The sequence below is a fragment of the Pan troglodytes genome, chromosome 5, assembly GCF_028858775.2.
Source record: "Pan troglodytes isolate AG18354 chromosome 5, NHGRI_mPanTro3-v2.0_pri, whole genome shotgun sequence".
Taxonomy (NCBI): Eukaryota; Metazoa; Chordata; class Mammalia; order Primates; family Hominidae; genus Pan; species Pan troglodytes.
This window is the reverse complement of record NC_072403.2, coordinates 142720408-142741042: the sequence shown is the minus strand read 5'-3', so window position 1 is coordinate 142741042 and position 20635 is coordinate 142720408. Positions and strand designations below refer to the sequence as shown.

The 20635-nt window shown below is 39.7% G+C and overlaps 2 protein-coding genes across 51 annotated transcripts in view; one reads left to right on the top strand and one right to left on the bottom strand.

Annotated features, from left to right (window-relative positions):
- EPB41L2 (erythrocyte membrane protein band 4.1 like 2) overlaps positions 1-1937 on the top strand; it is a 224334-nt gene extending 222397 nt beyond the window's left edge. For 49 of the 50 annotated variants that reach the window (XM_009451999.3, XM_003311484.5, XM_009452005.3 and 46 more), the window contains one exon: positions 693-1937. Coding sequence is in view for 4 of the 50 variants with exons in the window: in XM_063813475.1 (XP_063669545.1) it covers positions 693-707 (15 nt within the window). In the remaining 46 variants the exon portion in view is untranslated. The remainder of the gene's footprint in view (positions 1-692) is intronic. The other variant, XM_054686310.2, reaches the window with a different exon arrangement.
- Positions 1938-5985: 4048 nt separating this feature from the next.
- Positions 5986-13888, bottom strand: SMLR1 (small leucine rich protein 1). Its single transcript, XM_001168525.7, has 2 exons — positions 13636-13888; positions 5986-6408 (listed from the first exon to the last, which is right to left on the bottom strand). The coding sequence occupies exons 1-2, from the start codon at positions 13871-13873 to the stop codon at positions 6323-6325; spliced, it is 324 nt and encodes a 107-aa protein (XP_001168525.1). The 5' UTR covers positions 13874-13888; the 3' UTR covers positions 5986-6322.
- Positions 13889-20635: the final 6747 nt, after the last annotated feature.

Genomic DNA, 20635 nt, shown 5'->3' with positions numbered 1-20635 from the left:
GTAGTAGATTGCCAACTGGTCTTTTCGTCCAAATGTTTTTTCTTAATTCATTTTTTTTTTTTTTTTGGTCAATTAGATCAAGCTGGTACTTCTCAGTCTATTAAAGAATAGACCTAATATTTTGTACCTTTATTTACTACTCACTATACCAATGCTCAACTTTAGTAATGTCCATTTCTTCACCGTCCTATTCCTTCCATTCATTTCTGCCTCCTCCCCCAACATACATCTTACTGTCATAATACTGTGTACTTCTTCACCTCCATGCCTCTTTCCTCATTGTGTTTTTCCACCTGAAGCACCATTTCCATTCGTTTTAGCACAAAGAAAATAGACTTTGACTTTCCCTTTCCCTGAGTATAGCATTAAAACCTACTACCTTGGTTTCTGTCTTTAAATTCTTACATATGAATTGTCTCTGTTTTATGCTAATAAATTCTTTTGCAGTGAACTCTTATTTGCCAGTTACTTCTAGCGTACTTGTCAATTCTCCAGGTATTTTAAGGCCCTCAAGAGTGGAATAGTGTCTCATGCTTGTCTTCTGGTAAACATACTATTTACTGTAAGACTAGGCAGACAGTAACTGTTGATTACTTGATTGAAAACTTGATGAATGTTACTTAACATTTTTTTCAAGCCTGTGTTTTTGGAATATTTAAGCCTTCTGTTTTTCTTTTTTTTTTCTCTTCTAGAAAGTCATTTTTTAAACAACACTCAACTTTGTGAACCCCTGAAGATTTTTTGACCGTTCCAAGTCTTAATGCCACACCACTATTCCAGCGAATTTATGCTACAACTGGTAACAATGACCAGAAGCCTGAAGAATTAAAATGCCAACACCAAACCTTTCCTTACCAGCTCTGGTCTATATTGCTCCCATGCATTTAATATATTATTTTGTTTTATAACCACTTCTAAATATTCTCGGTTCTTTCTTTTTGTTGTTGTTAATTAAGGGGTTTTGGTTTTGTTTTGTGTTTACTTTGTGTGCAACTACCTGCTTTTAATGACTCACTTTGATCAAATGACAGTGAACAAAGCCAGCCCAAGCTGGTAAGGTGCTGTTCACTTGAACAGGTGCTGTTGTGCAGAAAGGAAACTCTGTGACTAATTTAGATAGTGGCTTTCCTTCTTCTGGATTCTTTTCATTGAATTCTCACAGTAAATATTTACGGAGTTTTCAAATTGCAGCAAATATACTGTATGAGAAAATATTAATACAGATTAAAAGCCTTTCTTACATCTTGAAAATTTTCTAATATTTGAGAATTTCACAGGGATGTTTTTTATATTGGACCCTTTTGACTTTCCAGTCCTGTGACTTTCTACTTTTAGTAGAGAGTCAGAATCTCTGGACTGGAGAATAATGAAGAAGTTCACTGACTGTGCACTGTGCTTAGAGACCCTGCCGCACCACAGTGCCAATGCTTGTCAGACACATGCCCTTCGGCAGCATTCCAGAACAGGAGGGAAGAGAAACTTTCTTCCCTTCTACTAAAAGATTCAGGCAGCTTAAAACCTTAGTGCTTTCTTTCTTAACATACCCAAATTTCAATTCTTTCCATTATTTGAACACTTGGGTAGAACTCTTGCTTTGTATTAAACCTCTTTGTCTACACATGTAAAACTGACCTTTTGTTATTGAGCAGGCCTATCTCTTTCAGATAGTTTTATGATTCACACAGGTTTGAGGATGCTGGGGAGAGGGGGAGGGGGCTGTGGTGGTGTTCTGTTGGTTACAAGAAAGTTATACCATTTAAAGCTGGCACCAGAGACCTGATAGGGACTTATTAACTATATTGAACATTTTTTCCTTTGCCTTTGACCCTATGTATAGTTACGATGCCAGATTAGATTTATAGCAGCCTCAAGTTGTATTAAATGATATTTTGCTTCCTGTAATACTATTATAAAATAAAGTTTGTTTATTCTCTAAACTTGTCACTTCTCTTTTTCTAAAGGGTTAAAAAAACAAACTTGAGTGATATTTTTCATCAGAAGTCTTAGTATTTTGTGAAAAGTAGCATTTCAAAATCTGTTTTCAGCTCTTCTGTAATTTGATGATGCTGCCAACATCACTATTTGAAACGGTGAAAGCGACGTTGAAAGTTTGTAAATCTAATGTTGAGAGTGCCAGATTCCTTCTGCCTGGTTACATAATCCATTCCAGCTTTTACGAATTCTCCGAGGGATATTTTTGCTTGTTTTCTTTGTGCATTTTTCATTTTGTTTTCAGGAAATATTTTAGCTGTACCATCTGAATCTTGCTCCTCTGCTTCATGTCCTTCTTTACTTTGTGTCCACTGGCCCTCTGTATATCAGGCAAACTAGGCCACTGAGGGGCTGCATCCCAGTCTGATTGGGATGCTTTCTTGTGAAACTTTTGTTGGGGCACACCAGGTTATGGTGTTATTATAGAGCAAATAACCAACAGGGTACATTTCTTGTAAAGTGTTATATAGAATTTTTTTCTCTAGTCATTTAAAGTAAGTACATTAAATACAATTTGCATAACTGTCGTCTTTGAGATCTGTTTCCACTAAATTATCTCTCGCCTTGTGAAAGGCCTTTCTCACTTTCTCTATAATTATTACAAAAACAACAACTCCCTGGAGAATCCAATTCAGCAAGCCAAGCCTTAGAAATATTGTGGAACCAAATGTGATTTTGCAAATGTATGCCTCATCAGAAAGTTTGTATAACACTCACATTGAAATCATAGGATGAGCTTCCCTGGGTGTTTTGAAGACCATATTTGCAGTGACAGGAAGAAAGTTTGTCTTCACAGGTCCCATGGACTAAGAAAGGTGGTGTGCGGGGATTAGGGCTCGGTTTTATTCAGCTGAGACAGCAAGAACAGGGTTTAGGGTCCTGGGGGCATTGAGAGAATCTATGGGAATTAATACCCACAGAGCCACTTGAAACAATGTTGATAATTATTCCCACCTGTAGCTACAGGAGCAAGGCTGTCTTTTAAAAAAATATTTTGTATTATAAAGTATTTCTCTGGCTGTTATAATCTCATCTGGTAAATTGGGCTAAATGATAGAATAAATAGGAAAGTAGATCAGACAAGGTTTTGGAAATTGGATTTGAAAAATTTGAAAAGTGGAAAGAATATTTTTAAATCCCCAATCTGTTTGATGGTAATTATACATTGGATGGTATTTTTGAATACATGTTTTCTGCTGTCTTCTGCTTGTCATTCACATGTTAGACTGTATGTCATTGAATACATTGTGATAAATTCAGAGGCCTCTTCTGACTGGCACACCAATTACAAAGTCAGAAAGTAAGAATCTTGTGAGCATGCTTTGAAAATTCTAACAACTTTTTGATAAATAGAAATCAGAAAATTTATTTCCAAAATGTGCTTAATGTCATGAATTCTGAGAGTTATCAGAGTTCTGAATTTTGATGGTTATCAGAGTTGTGAACTCTGATTTCTGATATTCAGTCTTGCCAAAGAACTTGAGATTTCACCAAAAAGCTGTTCTTATTGTCTAGGAGTGTTTACCTCTTCTGAATTTTCCAGTCGCTAAATTATGTCTGGAAAATTCTGGAGGCTGTTACCTGGCCAGATTATTTTTAAAAAACTTTTGCAAATAACATTTCAGAAAACATAATATGGGCTTTTTCTTGCCCAAATTGTTTTTCAGCTAGGTTTAGGATGTGCAGCAGTCATGGACCTGCAGTTTCCCAACACCAAATTGCCAAATTACCAACATGATTATCAAGAGAGATGAAAAGATAATATTTACAGCTTTGAGTTCATTCTGTTAAATTTTTAGCTGGTCACAGTGGGTCACGCCTGTAATCCCAGCATTTTGGGAGGTAGAGGCAGGAGCATAGCTTGAGGCCAGGAATTCAAGAATAGCATGGTCAACCTACTGAGACCCTGTATCTACCAAAAACAAAAAACAAAACAAAAAAACCCAAGTGAGGCTGTGCACTCCTGTCCTGTAGCCAGAGGCTGAGGTAGTAGGATCATTTGAGCCCCAAGAGTTTGAGGTTTCAGTGAGCTATGATTGCACAACTTCACCCCAGCCTGAGTGACATAGCAAGACCTGTCTCCAAAATAATATATATATTTATATATGTTTTTTGGTAAATTTATTGAATAATAAATAATGACAATGTGACAGAAATTAAAGCACCTATTGAAGTGTTTTATTGAAGGTCTCCAGTTGGAGAAACATTATCCCTATTGGTGAACCGTTTCAGATACTATAGCATTTGGAATAAGATTAGGAACTGTTGTAGTGAGACCATTTAGGGTTGTGGGAGCATTTCTGGCCCCTGGTGAAAGGCCTTGGAGCATAGGATGCAGCTGAATGTAGGGTAATGTAGGGAGACTGCCGACTTGGTCTAGGTGGAGGCCAAGACAGCAGGAATGCAAAGGACCGAAGCAGTTCAGGACTGAGATCTTAAACTGGACCTATGAGAATGAGAAGTGCAAAGGCCTGACTGTGCAGCTGCTTGGTAAAGCTGTGCTGGATAAAGGATTTGACAAATTCGTTAGCAGTGCCTTCAGGCAGATGATAAACCCTTGGGACTTGTTCCTTCATGGGAAAATGAACATGTTTCTGCCCCTCTCTACATATAAAAAACATTCATAAATCTAGTCAGTTTCACTGGAGATTCTCTGCTCTCATTGGATGGCAGAAAAGAAACAGGCCTTGTTCTAAAGTACTTGGTAGTGCTTGGTGCTGAAAACATGTCTATATAGAGCTCATCTGTTATCACAATAGCTGAGATGGTGGACCAGCACCCACCAGAGCTGGAACTGGCCTTCTGAAGTGCCCATTATTGGAGGAAGATGGAGCAAACCTTGATAGCTGAGCCACAAATGTGGCTGGCAGCTGCCTGAGATAGGAATACGATCTGTCCTTTCACACTTTCTGTTAAAGAAAGCATTTTTACATAAGCTGATTTCCACCAGGGGCTAAAAAGAGATCTCTCCCAAAACTGAAAGAATATTGTTATTCCTTCCATATGGCAAGAGCACTGTTACTCTGAATTAGTTCAGTCTGAAAACCCCGGCAGACATTTTCATTGTAATCAAGTGCAGTAAAATGCAGAAGTGAGTGTCTTTATTCTAGCAATAAGTTTTATATTATGCAAGAAGTGCAAATGGAAACTACTCACGGAATGGGTATCAAGAATTTTAGGGTGGGGCTGAGGGGAAGAAGCAGTAAAAATCCAGCACTGATGGTATATTTTTGCTTTGGGTCATCCACACAACCTTTAGTATGACTGTAAGCCACTACTGAAACAGGTGCATTTCTTACAGGTGACCCCATTCATTATGTTTTATAAAGTGGATCACTCAGCCTGTTAATGTCCTGCACAAAGATTGGAATGTAACCAGTCTTACACTTAGAATGCATTGAACATCTGATTTATGTTAACTGGAAGAATGTGGGGAGCACAACAGTAACCACAATCTCGTTTAACTACCCCTAGAATTAAGTTTCTTTTCAATTACCTATGTTGTCTCTTTGGGGCTCCCACTGAAAAGGAACTGTAGTGAAATGTTGACTTATCCGCATAGTTAGATATAGCTCCCTGTATTTTGGTATTACAGGCAAAGACTTGTATTCTCCTCCTCAGGAATTATGTGAACATTCTGTCCTTTCCTTTTCCCATTACCAAATTGCCAACATTTCCAGGTCGCATCATGCTGAAAGCTACATTTTTGGGTGATCCATACCTAGTGTGGGGATACTCCACTTGTTTTGTGCATATTTGTGACAATAATGATTTGTGAAAGCAATCAGGAAAAGGAGAGAAGCAAAGTCACGTCCAAAAATGATACCTGAACTGTGTCACTTAAGAGTTGCTGAACTGCAAGAAGAACGTGGAAATATTCTTGCATATGGAATCTACTGAGCTCTCTCCAAGGCATTCATCTTTTGCTATTCATTGGATCTCTACCAAGGTTTCTTCACCTCTAAAATCGGAATAATAGGGGTTCCTATGGGATTATGTAGTAAGATGCTGCAGAATTTTATTTTTAAAATATGCCGTTTAGAGCAGACACAGTCACAATAAAAGTTAAAAAGTTACAATGTGTCCAGTGTATATACCCAGGAAATCCATTCTTGGTACTTTTCAAGAGCTGCTGTTATACTGAGTCTCTGAGAAGTCCCCTTAGATAATAGCTGCCACTTTTCAGTATGGTTCAGAATGAGTATCTTAGTATTCTTTCTATTTTGCTATGGTTCTAGTTTATCAACCTACTTTATTAGCTGAACTGTTGGCCATTGCTTGCTGACCAGTAGAAACTCATTGTGCTTTAGTTATTGGAAAGTCCCCAACTTCACGTCCATTTCATTCTCTGGTACAGGGAAGAACCATCCTTGGGATTATGTTGGCGATCACAATTCTGGGACAGTTCTTCATTAACTGAAAGGAAAAATATTAGTTAATAATTTGGAGACATCTGAGTGCCATTGGTCATTTAGAGTTCATAAGGGCTGTTGGCCAGCATATCTGACACTGGTGGCCTTGGCGAGTCACAGAAGTCCAGGTCTTCCAAGCAGATCCTATTACAGGATCGATCCTTATCTCCTCAACCACATCCAGTGGAAATGTAAAGGCTTCTTTCTAAAGAATGGCCCTGGTTAGAGCAAACAAACTGCCACTGTAATGAGAATTGTTACATGCTAAGTATATTTAGATTTTGTTGATTAAGTTGAAACTCCCACAGCAAGTCACAGTGTCTGCCCCTGCTCATCCCTCCCAAAAATGTGTCTGGGCACTTACAGTCTTTAGACAAGTCAAATTAGTTTTCTCCCTTTTACCTTTTGGTATATTTTACTGATGACTCTATTTCAGCTTTTTGCAACCTGCTCATTCCTTAACCCCTTAATATATAGTTTCAGTTAAAGCTACTCTACTAAAATATTAAAACTCACCGTGACATCGAATTACTGAATCTAGTGGCATTTTCCAATCCCTAGTTTTCTTCCTCAGTAGCATTTGACCCAACCCCTCTCTCTGTCTGCCCCCACCATTCTCCTCCCTTTGGCTTTTATTGTGTGCCACCTGTGTACTTTTATCTGCTCCTTAGCTTCAACTATTATGTCTCTGGCAATAACTAGATTTGATTTTTAGCCCTGAGATGCCTTCTGAGATCCTGACACATATTCGTTGGGATCTTCTTCGTACATCAGAAGACACAGCTCTCTTCCTGAAACCAGGAACAACTGATCCTGCTTTCATCCTCAAAAGTTTTGTTTTCAGAAGTATAATTAATCAAGCCAGAGACCAGGAGCTTCTAATCTCATGGGAGGTAATGAACATGTTTGTAGGCTTGAACCTGAAAATGCTCTCTTAGGCTCCCACATAAAGCCCATGCAATTTATCCCTTACTTGATACATTGTATGCCATGTACCCCAGGACACATGCACTTTCCCTGACCAGGCCTACACAAATGCTTATCATGTTAGGGAGGGTGCATATGTGTTGGAGAGTGACAAGTCCCTGACAACATGGGCCTCAAGATTTAATAGCCAATACTTATTGAGCACTTGCTCTGTGCCAGGTGCTGTGTGAAGCCCTTTGCAATCTTTCTCGTTCAATTCTTGTGATGACATGATGAGCTAGTCATCATTATTATTAAATTGCTGATGAGCAAACTGGGGCAGAAAGAAATCATGATGAAGTAATTTGCCCAAGATCAGAGAAACTGATGAATTCAGGATTTGATTCCAGGCAATCTGACTTCAGAGACCACAGTTTCAGCTACTGAGTCACACTGACTTTCCGTAGATTATCGCTATTTCAAAGGTATTCCTTGGAGATGGCCCATGGCTTAGACTTTTAACTCACTGAAATATGAGTACTTTATTCCCTTTTATTCTTAATTACCAATGGCTAACTGCACAATAGGGTGCTTTGAATGAGGGACCAGGATACAGATTGTAGAGCTGAAAATGGGTGACCTGAATAATGAGACAGAAAAAAAGTGAACTCTTAAGAGTGGAGAGAGAACTAGAATGGAGAGGCCAAGAGGAAGCTCATCAATCTACAGTGAATCATCTACCCAGTGAATTAAGTGTCTTTGCTAGGCACCATATGGAGAGTGAGAGAAGTAAAATAATGCCTCCCTAACCTAAAAGAGCTTGCAATTTGGCTGTCATTTCATTTCACTGGGTCTATTAAGGAGGATGTGCAGAGAGATTCGATAGGCAGTTGGCCTTGAGAACACCCAAGGTCGTGGTTGTGGAAAATCCTGCAAGCAATGCAGTGTGCCCTGTTAGTTCCCAGGTAAAGAAATGTGACTTGACTCAGGCAGATCTTTATGTGGAGGAATCACCATCATCAATAATTATTATGACCCCCGTTATATTAAGAGATTGATCAAATTCTTCAAAGATTTTGTAAAATTTTTGCCTTGTTTAAAACTGTCCCACAATTGGTGGTAAGTTTATCTGTCTGGACCAAAAGGACTCAACAGATAGAACCCCTACTGAGGACTCGATACTCCAGAGGTGGTGCGTCGGTGAAGAGGGGCTATCTCTGGAGCCAGCCAGGGTTCGAATGCTCTTTCTACCACTTTGTGGGTAGGTAACCTTGGGCAATGTACTTAATTATCCCAAGACTATTTTAATAATAGCTACTGTAATGCTATAATGACACAAACAGTGCCTTCTTAGAATTCTCAAGCTAGCAGGATAATAATGTCTAACAGTTGTTCAGAACAGGCACTGTTAAGAACCTTATATGTATTACCTCGCTTAATCACCATACCAGTCCTATAGTATGTCCTGCTGTTATTTCTATTTTACAGACCAGGAGGCCGAAGCTTCAAGAGGTTGAGTAGAGTGAGTATGAAGTTCAGTGGAAGATGCCTAGCCAGCCTGTATATTATCAGTACTTTAGTTATTTGTTTTAGGATGTACGTTGCTGAAGGCCAAGACCTGGTTAACTACCTGACTTTCTTTTTGGGTCCAACTCCGTGCAAAAACATTTAGGCATTTCAGTAGACACGTTTTACAATTTAATTAAATAATGACTATTTTTGGCCATGTTTGTCATTTTAGACAACAATTTGTTCCTGATCAGGGTGATGGTGTTTTGGGGGTGGGGTGGCCTGGAAGTAGAGGTTTGGGAATCTCAGGACTTAGGGAAATAAGATAATGAAAACTTCCAACCTAGAAGATGCAAAATGTCCATGACAATGGCTGACGCAGGGATTGGCTATGGGAAGTTCATGACACATACTTCCACCCCAAGAGCTACTCCTCAAGGAAATTGACACAGATTGAAGAGTGCGGGACGTTAGAGAATTTTCTTTCTTCCTTTGCGAGAAAATTGATGTTCCCTACATACTAATTAAATTTACATGCACCATTACCTCCTAAGGCTTGAAGTGTGGGGATTAATGTTGAGTGATTACAATACCTCCACATGCTTTCCATCACATCTTAAAATGGCTCTCTTGTCTGACAGACCCAGCTGTATGAGACAGGCAAGCTGGTTTTCTGTTTTAGAATGCAGGACTCTGGGGTTCTGCGAACATGCCAGTTAATCTATCAATGTCCCTCTCTTTACAGGAATAAAATAGAAATGATTACATTTGCCATAACCCTGGTTGGAAGATTAACGACATGACATTTGACCATCTGTTGATAGTTTTTTAAGTGGATGCTGCGAAATGGAGATACAAACTGGTGATATTTTATTTCGAGTCCAGTGATCTCATTTGCCCTCAAACTGGAGAGAAGACAGTACTACTTACCCTTAGGAAAATGGTGCCAGAAAGAACTATAATTTTTTCAAAGGTACATGTTCTTAGAGTTTGGGTGGTTTTTCTTCTTAGGAGAAAGACTATTTGGAATTAAAGGGACCAGATCAACCTAAAAACGAAAATATCCATAGTCTATAGTTGGCTGCTAACACTGGAAAATATAATCAAGAATTACTCCAAAAAAAAATAGATGCACTGATTCCATGTGGGAGAGGAGGGAAATACAACCGAAAGATGATTTGAATATAAACTTCTGGAGGGAATGTATAGTGCAGCTTGCCCATCAGCTGCTACCCTGACCAGGAATCTGTCAAGGACACCATCCAGGGCCCCCACATTTCTCACCCGGTTTGCTTTGGGCTCAGTCTCAACAGAACAAAAACTGCCATCAGGGAGGACTACTTTGATCCACTCAGCTATGCTGTCCTTCTTACAGGAAAGGGGTCCAGATCCAGACCCCGAAAGAGTTCTTGGATCTTGCACAAGAAAGAATTAAGGGCGAGTTCGTAAAGTGAAAGCAAGTTTATTAAGAAAGTAAAGGAATAAAAGAATGGCTACTCCACAGGCAGAGCAGCCCCGAGGGCTGCTGGTTGCCCATTTTTATGGTTAGTTCTTGATTATATGCTAAACGCGGGGGGGATTATTTATGCCACCCCTTTTTAGGCCATGTAGGGTAACTTCCTGACATTGCCAGGGCATTTGTAAACTGTCGTGCTGGTGGGAGTGTAGCAGTAAGGACGACCAGAGGTCACTGTCATCACCATCTTGGTTTTGGTGGGTGGGTTTTGGGTGGCTTCTTTCTGCAACCTATTTTATCAGCAAGGTCTTTATGACCTGTATCTTGTGCTGACCTCCTATCTCATCCTGTGACTTAGAATGCCTCAACTGTCTGGGAATGCAGCCCAGTAGGTCTCAGCCTCATTTTACCTAGCCCCTATTCAAGATGGAGTTGTTCTCGTTTAAATGCCTTTGACATCCTCACTAAGCATCTTCCAGATGGTTGGCAGTAATAGTGTTTCTAGTCATTAGTATTCTTTCCAACAATAAATTTCAGATGGGACCCCCATTGCATTAAGTAACGGATGCACACATTTTTGTTCTGCCATGGTAAATAGCTCCTTCTGCCTCCTCACTCACTCTTCCTGTAATTCCTACCTGAAGCCTGGAAGCTCCAGGCACACTTCAATTAGAGCAAGCCCAAGTAGGAGACAATGGGGAAAAACCACAGAAAATGGAGGCTCATAACCTGGCTGGGGGTGCCCCTTCACTGTAGAGGATCCTGCCTCTGGTGAAGTGCTCAGCCCTGACACTGAGGGAAAAGCCCAGGTTATTATTATAGCTCTTTGATCAGACATTTAATGAGGCCAGAATCAGAAACATACAGATTTGCAACACCTCCTCTAACTTCTGCTGATTTTGCCAGATGCCTTCTGTGGTTTTCTAGAACTGGGATTATTTTCTCTTAGTCTTAAAAACTCATAGTAAAAATCTGTCCCAGTATCTGGGACAGTCCCTGGTATATGATAGACTAACAAATATTCGTTGAATAAATGAATGAGAATTATTGCTATCCAGAATATGACATAAGTTTGGAGTAAGCTTTAAAGTTGGTGTAATGACTCTACCCAGTGAGCATGGACCCTCATCGTGTGAGGCTGACATGCTTGCTTTCCCTTGGGTTAGATCCTATGCTACAAAAATAAAGGCTCTGAGATGGAAGGGACAGACTTACAGTTGTGGGCAAGTCTAGAAGTCAAGAAAAGCTCAGTAGCATGTCAGAATTTGAAATGAAGAAAGGGGAAGGAAGTGTGAAGAAACAAGAGGTTATTGGGAGCCTCTGCTCCCTTCACTCAAATCCTTCAGAAGTAGTTTCAATTGTATTGAGTTACAAACTTAAGGTAGTAACTTTTTTCTGAGACTTGATCTCTAGATAACTTGCACGGGCAGGGAAGTGCTGAAGATAGGAGGGCATCAGCGTGCAATCATCACAGAGGTGTACACACATGGAGCACTTCCTCTGGGGCTGGCACTTGGACTGCATTTCCCCTGCATCAGCCCCTGTGATGCCAGGCCATACCCTGCACGTTGACTTTTCCAGGGTATTCTAAAGCAATGTGATGCGTACATTTATACCTCAGAATTATCTAAATAAAACACCATAGACCCATTTACATGTTACATATTACAGAAGTTTTTCCAGGAATGAGTAAAACTATAAAACAGATTCACCCTCTTTTTGCAGAGTCTATCCCAAATACCAGATGTCCCACTGAATTAACTGGCCTGTAATAGCTGTGAAGTAGAGGCCAATAAGAGATCTTGATATCCATGAGGCTATCTAGACCTGTACTTGCTGCAGTTTTTGAAATACTGAAAATTTCATCCAGCCAGAGATGAAACTTGGAAACTACAGGAAGTCTCCAAGTCCCTGATGATGACATCAGCATCGTTTTATTGTCCCTGGGACGTTCAGTGTCAATGGGAGGCTGAGATGCAGTGAGTGTTACTGATGGGAATCTTTGCAACAACTCTGAAAAACGTTTCGACTTGGAAGACACTGAAGGGAAGCCATGGTTAGGATCTTGGGGATTTCTTATTTTCTCTTCCTTTTTGGAGGCTACTTCCGGGGTTCAGTGGTAATGAATGGCTGGGTGACAAGAGCATCCAACAGACTGGTCTTAGGGCAGTGGAGGATAAACTGACTTAACAAAGAAAAGGATTTATCAGATGAATATTATAGAGTGAGGCAGAATATGGCTTGACCACTCAACAAAAGGGCTGTTCATAAAAATGAGACAGACGAAAAATGAAAGGCTAGGGGCATATTTGAGTAAGTTGTGATGAAAAACTTGATTCCATGACATACTGTCTATGTCTCCTAGGATTTCTTTATGTTCCAAATCTCATCTTAGGAAGAAATATCCCTCATTGCACTTCTGTTAGGTTATATATTATAGCATTAGTGATCTAAGATTACCACAAAAGCTTGGCAAGTCCAAGAAATGCCTTCATGTATGTTATTACATAAACAGATGTTCAAAGAGGAGGGGTTTTCAAATTTGTTTTAATATGACACTATCCAAATTAAGAAATATGACTGGTCTTTGTTGATTTTGCTAAAATAGTTATTAACCTTGATGATATTAATCTCATGTGTACTTGGCACAGTATTAACACATAGTCTATCTAGTTACAGCCCAGTTTCATTAATTTTAATTATAGCAGAATAAACAGTGTCAATCCAAGACCCAAATGTCCATTCCAAATCACCTTAAGCTTCCTGAGTTATTTGGTTTGGTTTGGTTTTTTCCACCTTAAGACTATAATCCCATGGAACGTTTACACCAAGGTCAAGTATTTATCTATCAGGGCTTTACATTTACAAAGACTGTGACAGCAGAATGTTTGGAACATTCCCTGACCAGAAGTTCAGTGGATGAGAAAGTTGTGTGTGTGCACACACATGGGCGCATACACACGCACGGACATGCACACACATGGCCACATAAACACATCTGTCATGTAAAGAAGGCAGACCATGAACAATGTTTTCACATATGTGACTCTATTGCCTTGAGAGAGAGAGACAAGCAACCATATGTCAAAATTGCTGATTCACAGTATGTCTGTGAGGTGCTACACGTGAGGGCCCCCTACAGCAGGCCTTCACATCTCAGCACAAGATCCACACAGTGGAAAGGATCAAACTTGGCCAAATTGATCAAGGAACTTGAGAGAACACTGATTGAGAAGTACCTACAAACTATATATATATATGTTTCTCCTGGCCAGAAAACACTGACGGTGCATCGGTATATTTCAAGATGTGCTGTGGGAAAGGATGCCCAAGTTCTTCCTTGTGTGGCCTCACACTTACCCTCAATCAGTTTGATCCTGAAGTAGGCGATGAGGAGGAGCAGCAGCAAAGTCACGGGGAGGAAGACCCCAAAGAACAGGAACCAGCCAGGGAGCTCCCTCATGAAAGCTGACAGCACAGAGCTCATTGCCAACCACACAGACCCCACGGGGACCATGGGAGTTACACTCAGGACCAGGGCAGCTTTCCTCTGAGTCTGTACTTGTTTTCTTCTGGGGCTCCGGCCTTTGCTCAGCATGTCTCAGTGGAACTTTTTGTGGACTTTGCTCTATTTAAATAGTCTGATAAATGCTGATAGGATTGCTGGCAGGTTACTCTGTAACTCAGCTACTAATTGTAGAGGAATTGAAAGGTCCATCTTCCAAGCTCTTTCAGAGATAAGTATGTATCTGGCAGGGGTGGAATGACCCTGGGAAGCTGAGTTTTTTTGTGATAAGTTTATTTGGAATGAAAATTACCCGACCAAGCAAAACTTGTTGTTATATATATTCTTTCTATGTATTCTCAGACATAGAAGAGTTTTCCCTCTATTTCCTAAATTTTAGAGTTAAAAATTTCTTAATAGTTATGCCACTGTACCTAAGTACTTATGTCTCGAAAAAAGTGAATGTTCCTTTATACATAGTTGATACAATTAATACCAAGGAAAGAGAAACAAGGCTTTTCCCACAAGTAGAAATTCTTCCTCATATATCCTACTCAGAATACTTCTCTGAGAAGTGCATTGGTTTATTCATTTATTCAACAAACATTTAATTATACTAGAACCCAACTTCTGAACTAGATGCTGGGTATACAAAGAAGAGTAAGTCATGGCCCCTGGCCTTTAAGAGTGGAGATAGACAAACAGAGAATGGCCACAGTGTCCGTGGCGGAGTGGCCCATGATGTAGCCCCATCTCCTTCTTCCCGAGGTACATTCGTCCTTGCTGGCTGCCTGAGGTCATATACTCTCCTCTGCTCTACTGGGCCTTTCCTGTGGCCCACCATTCGCAGTTAGAAGGTGGCCTCTCATTGATAGTGGTATGGGTTGTGTGGTAACTCCAGAGTTTCTGGGAAAAGAAAGGGCAATCAATGGACCAATGTCAAAGTTGACATTGACTTGTTGACTATGTTGAGTTGTCATTGACTGCTTTAGTGAAAAATTTCCAAAAATATTGGTCTAAAAATGAAAACTGACTAAAAGAGTCATATTCAAAAGATGCCCTGGAGAATTTGGAAGAATGTGGGGAAGAGAAACTGGCAGCCACCTTCTTGGGCTCATTCCTTCTGTCACACTCTAACCCTGTCCCTGGCGCCCTTTAGTGGTGGCTGGAGGAGTCTATCAAGGACAAGCCGCTGTCAGTGCCTCCCACATTCTTGCATCAGGGACTTTGCATGGTCATGCAGTCTTAGCCCCAGCTGTAAAGTTTGCACCCTAATTTACAAAATAATAAGACTGGAGAGGGTCTCAGGGTACATGCCTGCATTCCTGATCAATGAAGAGTTAGCAACTTCTCTTTCAGAAGAGAGACATCTTAATTTCAGGAGGAACCCTTCAGAATACCTGAGTTTAAGTCAGCATTCATTTACTCACGTATTTCTCTTCTCCCACTCTGCAAACCTGTGAATGGTGTTACTGCTATTATACTTGCATGCCTTCCATTGAGATGTTTCTCTGGTGCTCTTTCAGTTTGAACAGGATGCTAATTTGTAAAGTGTCAATCTTCAAAGAACCTCTGTGAGCAAGTGACATTACCAGGGAGATGTCAGGCAGCTGTTAGGCAGACTGTTTGTCATATTCTTTCTTCCTGTTTCATTTCCATTCAGCAAGCCTTCATTGAATGCCTAAACAAAGGTAAGTTAGGGGAACAGGAAAATAAATGACAATAATCTTAGCTTCCAGATCAACATATAAACAAAGTATAGTGGAAGCACTGAAGAGAGACTGATTAATTCCAGCCATGGAATTGGGCTGGGCACAGTGGCTCATGCCTGTAATCTCAGCACTTTGGGAGGCTGCGGTGGGTGGATTGCTTGAGCTCAGGAGTTTGAGACCAGCCTGGGAAACATGGTGAAATCCTGTCTCTATAAAAGATAAAACATTAGCCAAGTGCCGTGGCATACACCTGTAGTCCTAGCTACTCAGGAGGCTGAGGTGGGAGGATTGCTTGAGCCTGGGGAGGTCAAGGCTGCAGTCAGCCATGATCATGCCACTGCACTCCAGCCTGGGTGACAGAATGAGACCTGGCTAAGAAAAAAAGAAAGAGGGATATTTGAGCTGATCCTGGAAGGTGGGTAGCTGAAGAATGCCCTCCTCAAACACATGACAGGAGCGCTGGTTAGGGTTTAAGGAGGATAGGGCAGAATAATTGAGAGTAGCTGGATGATGTGGGGTTCAGGCCAGAGAGTGTCTTACATGTTGAGGCTGGAAGAGTGGGGTGGTGTTAGAGCTATTAGACTCTTGAATGTCCTGTTATGTCCCATGCTATTTGAACAAAGGTGACCAATTAAAGGTCTTTGATCATGGAAGTACATGACCTGACCTGAGCTCAGTGGTCACTTAGGTAGGACTTTAAAGAAGGGACTGAAGAGAAGAGATCAGAATAGGCTGTCTCATCATGGTAGCAAGATATAATGAGTTTGGGATTAGAGATGGCAGAGGGAGAGAGAAGGGGACAAGAAAGCTGCAGAAATGAAACAAACAGCCGTGACACATGCAATTCAAAGATTACCACAAAGTAATCTTTGAACACTTACTATTTGTCAGGCACGATATACAACAGTTTATGTTTATAATCTTATTTAATCCTCACAGTAATCTTATGTGGAACAGACTCATAAAGATGAAGAAGCAAAGCAAAGAGAAGGTAAGTGACTTGCCCAAGAAACAAATCTGATAAGTGACAAAGTTAGGACTCAAATCCAGTGCCCATGCTCTCATCCACTGTGCAATGGTTAACTGCAGAGATGTTGGTGCTGCAAACCGAGACCTCAACACATGCTGGGCAGCAGGTGTGGATGGGGGAAGATATGTCATTTTGCAGTCTTAAGTTGGAAGTGGTGTAGAGGTGTTTGATCGGAGCCTGGTAGGAATATGGAGAGGCGAAGTCTTGCCATGTAGATTTGGGATTTATTATTGTATAGATAGTAGCTGAGGTGGAAGGATGGAGAGATGCCTCAGAAAGGAGTATATATCAGAATAAAAGAGAAACCAACTACAGACCCTAAAGAATGCTCTTGTTTAAGACATAGGAGGAAGGATAAGAACCAAGAAAAAAACAGAGAAGACAGGAGGCTCTGAGAGGTGAGAAAGGAGCCTAGAGGGAATAATGTTAGGAAAATGGTGGCGAAAGAAAGTTTCAAGAAAGAGAGGAGGTAAGTAGTATCATCTACAGGATCCGAGGTAATCCCGATCCACACAGAAAGTTTTGAGAGCATAATTGTAAAGATTTTCCTTTTTTTGTCTCTTTAAGTAACTCATCTGGGGTATAATTGCATACAATGAACTGCACATACCTAAAGTGTACAATTTGATATGTTTTGACATATGGATATGCCCACAAATTCATCAACACAATCAAATGTTGAACATACCCACCACCCCCAAAGTTTTCTTGTGTCCTTTCCTATCTCTGTCCCCCACCCCTCCCACTCCCTCAATCCTCAGGCAATCACTCATTTATTATCTGTTACTGTACATTCGTTTGCACTTTCTAGAATTTTATATGAATGGAGTCATACAATATGTCTCTTTCTGCCTAGCTTCCTTCACTCATCATAATTATTTGAAATTCATTCATATTGTCATATATGTCAATTTCATTGTTTTGTATTGCTGAATACCATTTCATTGTATAGATATCCATTTGTTTATTCATTCACCTGTTCATGGACATTTGGGCTGCTTCCCATTTTAGGCTACTACAAATAAAGCTGCTATGAACATTCCTGTACTAGTCTTTATACATACATGTGCTTCCATTTCTCTTGGAGAAATACCTAGTAGAAACGCTGGATCATATGGTAAATATATGTTGACATTTTAAGAAATTGTCAGACTGTTTTCCGAAGTGGTTATACAATTTCATAACCCCACCAGCAGTGTATGGGAGTTCCAGTTCCTTCACATACTCAGCTTTTCTTGGTATGGTGACTCTTTTTAATTTTAGCCATTCCGATGGTGGGAAGGGATATCTCATTGTGGTTTTAGTATGTATTTCCCTAATGATGTTGAGCATCTTTTCATGTGCTTATTTAATAATTGTGTATCATATTTGGTGAAATGCCTGTTGAACTATTTTACTGATTTTTTAAAAATTGTGTTGTGGTTTTTAATTTTAAGAGTTCTTTATATATTCTAGATACAAGTCATTTATCTGACATATGACATGATTTGCAAATATTTTCTCCCAGTCTATGTCTTGTCTTTTCATTTACCTAACAATGTCTTTCAAATAATGTAAGTTTTAAATTATGATGAAGTTTAAATTATGATGAACAACTTGTCAATTTGTTATTTTACGGATTGTATTTTTCATGTCTGAGAAATCTTTGCCCAACCTAAGATCACAGGGATCTATATTTTCTTCCAGCAGTTTTATAGTTTTAGGCTTTATGTTTAGGTCTATGGTCTATTGTGAGTTAATTTTTGTGAATGATGCGAGGTAGGGGTTAAAGTTCTTTTCTTCTTTTGCAGATGGATTTTCAACTGTTTCAGCACTATTTGTTGAAAAGATTACTGTTGCTTCACTGAATTGCCTTTGCACCTTTGTCAAAAATCAGAAGTCAATAATGTGTGGGTCTATTTCTGCACTCCCTATCCTGCCTTACTGATCTAATTGTTAATCATTGCACAAATACCAATCTGTCTTGATTACTGTAACTTTATTTTTTAGTTTTTTTATTAATTTTTTTTTATTTCCATAGGTTATTGGGGAACAGGTGGTGTTTGGTTACATAAGTTCTTTAGTGGTGATTTGTGAGATTTTGTTGCACCCATCACCTGAGCAGTATATGCTGCACTCAATTTATAGTCTTTTATCCCTCACCCCCTTCCCACCCTTTCCCCTTGAGTCCCCAAAGTCCATTGTGTCACTCTTATGTGACACATAAGAGTCACATAAGAGTGACACATAGCTTAGCTCTCACTTATGAGTGAGAACCTATGATGTTTGGTTTTACATTCCTGAGTTACTTCACTTAGAATAATAGTCTCCGGGTCACTGTGAATGCCATTAATTCATTCCTTTTTATGGCTGAGTAGTATTCCATTGTGTGTGTGTGTGTGTGTGTGTGTATCACAGTTTCTTTATCCACTTGTTGATTGATGGACATGTAGGTTGGTTCCCCATTTTTCAATTGTAAATTATGCTGCTATAAACATGCGTGTGCATGTATCTTTTTCATATAATGACTTCTTTTCCTCTGGGTAGATACCCAACCCAGTAGTGGGATTGCTAGATCAAATGGTAATTCTACTTTTAGTTCTTTAATGAGTCTCCACACTGTTTTCCATAATGGCTGTACTAGTTTACATTCCCACCAGCAGTGTAGAAGTGGTCCCTAATCACCGCATCCACACCAACATCTCCTGTTTTTTTATTTTTTTGATTATGGCCATTCTTGCAGGAGTAAGGTAGTATTGCATTGTGGTTTTGATTTGCGTTTCCCTGATCATTAATGATGCTGAGCATTTTTTCATGTTTGTTGGCCATTTGTCTTTTGAGAACTGTTTCATATGTTTGTTGGCCATATCTTCTTTTGAGAACTGTTGATTCATGTCCTTAGCCCACTTTTTGATGGGAATTTTTTTTTTTTTTTCCGAGACGGAGTTTCACTCTTGTTGCCCAGGCTGGAGTGCAATGGCATGATCTTGGCTCACTGCAACCTCCACCTCCCGGATTCAAGCAAGTCTCCTGCCTTGGCCTCCTGAGTAGCTAGGATTACGGACGCCCATGACCATGCCCAGCTAATATTTTGTATTTTTAGTAGATTGATGGGAGTTTCACCATGTTGGCCAGACTGGTCTTGAACTCCTGACCTCAAGTGATCTGTGTGACTTGGCCTCCCAAGGATTGTTTGTTTTTTTTTCTTGCTAGTTTGTTTGAGTTCATTGTAGATTCTGAATATTAGTTCTTTGTCAGATGTATAGATTGTGACGATTTTCTCCCACTTTGTGGGTTGTCTGTTTACTGTGCTGACGGTTCCTTTTGCTGTGCAAAAGCTCTTTAGTTTAACTAAGTCTCAGCTATTTATCTTTGTTTTTATTACATTTGCTTTCGGGTTCTTGGTCATGAAATCCTTGCCTAAGTCAATGTCTAGAAGGGTTTTTCCAATGTTATCTTCTAGAATTTTTAGTTTCACGTATTAGATTTAAGTTTTTAATCCATCTTGAGTTGATTTTTGTATAAGGTGAGAGATGAGGATCCAGTTTCATTCTCCTACATGTGTACAGCCAATTGTCCCAGCACTAAATATTGAAAAGGGTGTCCTTTCCCCACTTTATGTTTTTGTTTGCTTTGTCGAAGATCAGTTGTCAAAGATCGGAACTATTTGGGTTTATTTCTGGGTTCTCTATTCTGTTCTGTTGGTCTATGTGCCTATTTTTATACCAGTACCACACTGTTTTGGTGACTATGACCTTATACTATAGTTTGAAATCAGGTAATGTGATGCCTCCAGATTTGTTCTTTTTGCTTAGTCTTCCTTTGGCTATGCAGCCTCTTTTTTGGTTCCATATGAATTTTATAATTTTTTTTCTAATTCTATGAAGAATGATGGTGGTATTTTGATGGGAATTCTGTTGAATTTATAGACTACTTTTGGCAGTATGGTCATTTTCACAATATTGATTCTACTCATCCATGAGCATGAGATGTGTTTCCATTTGTTTGTGCTGTCTGTGATTTCTTTCAGCAGTGTTTTGTAGTTTTCCTTGTAGAGGTCTTTCACCTCCTCGGTTAGGTATATTCCTAAGTATTTTATTTTCTTTTTTTGCAGCTATTGTAAAAGGGGTTGAG

Bases quoted from the DNA above. Each gene is read 5' to 3' on its own strand.
- SMLR1 (XM_001168525.7), bottom strand. From the start codon at position 13,873: ATGCTGAGCAAAGGCCGGAGCCCCAGAAGAAAACAAGTACAGACTCAG. The intron at 6,409-13,635 runs GTAAGTGTGAGG...TTTTCCTTTCAG, and splicing joins CAGGATCAAACTGATTGAGG to TTAATGAAGAACTGTCCCAG.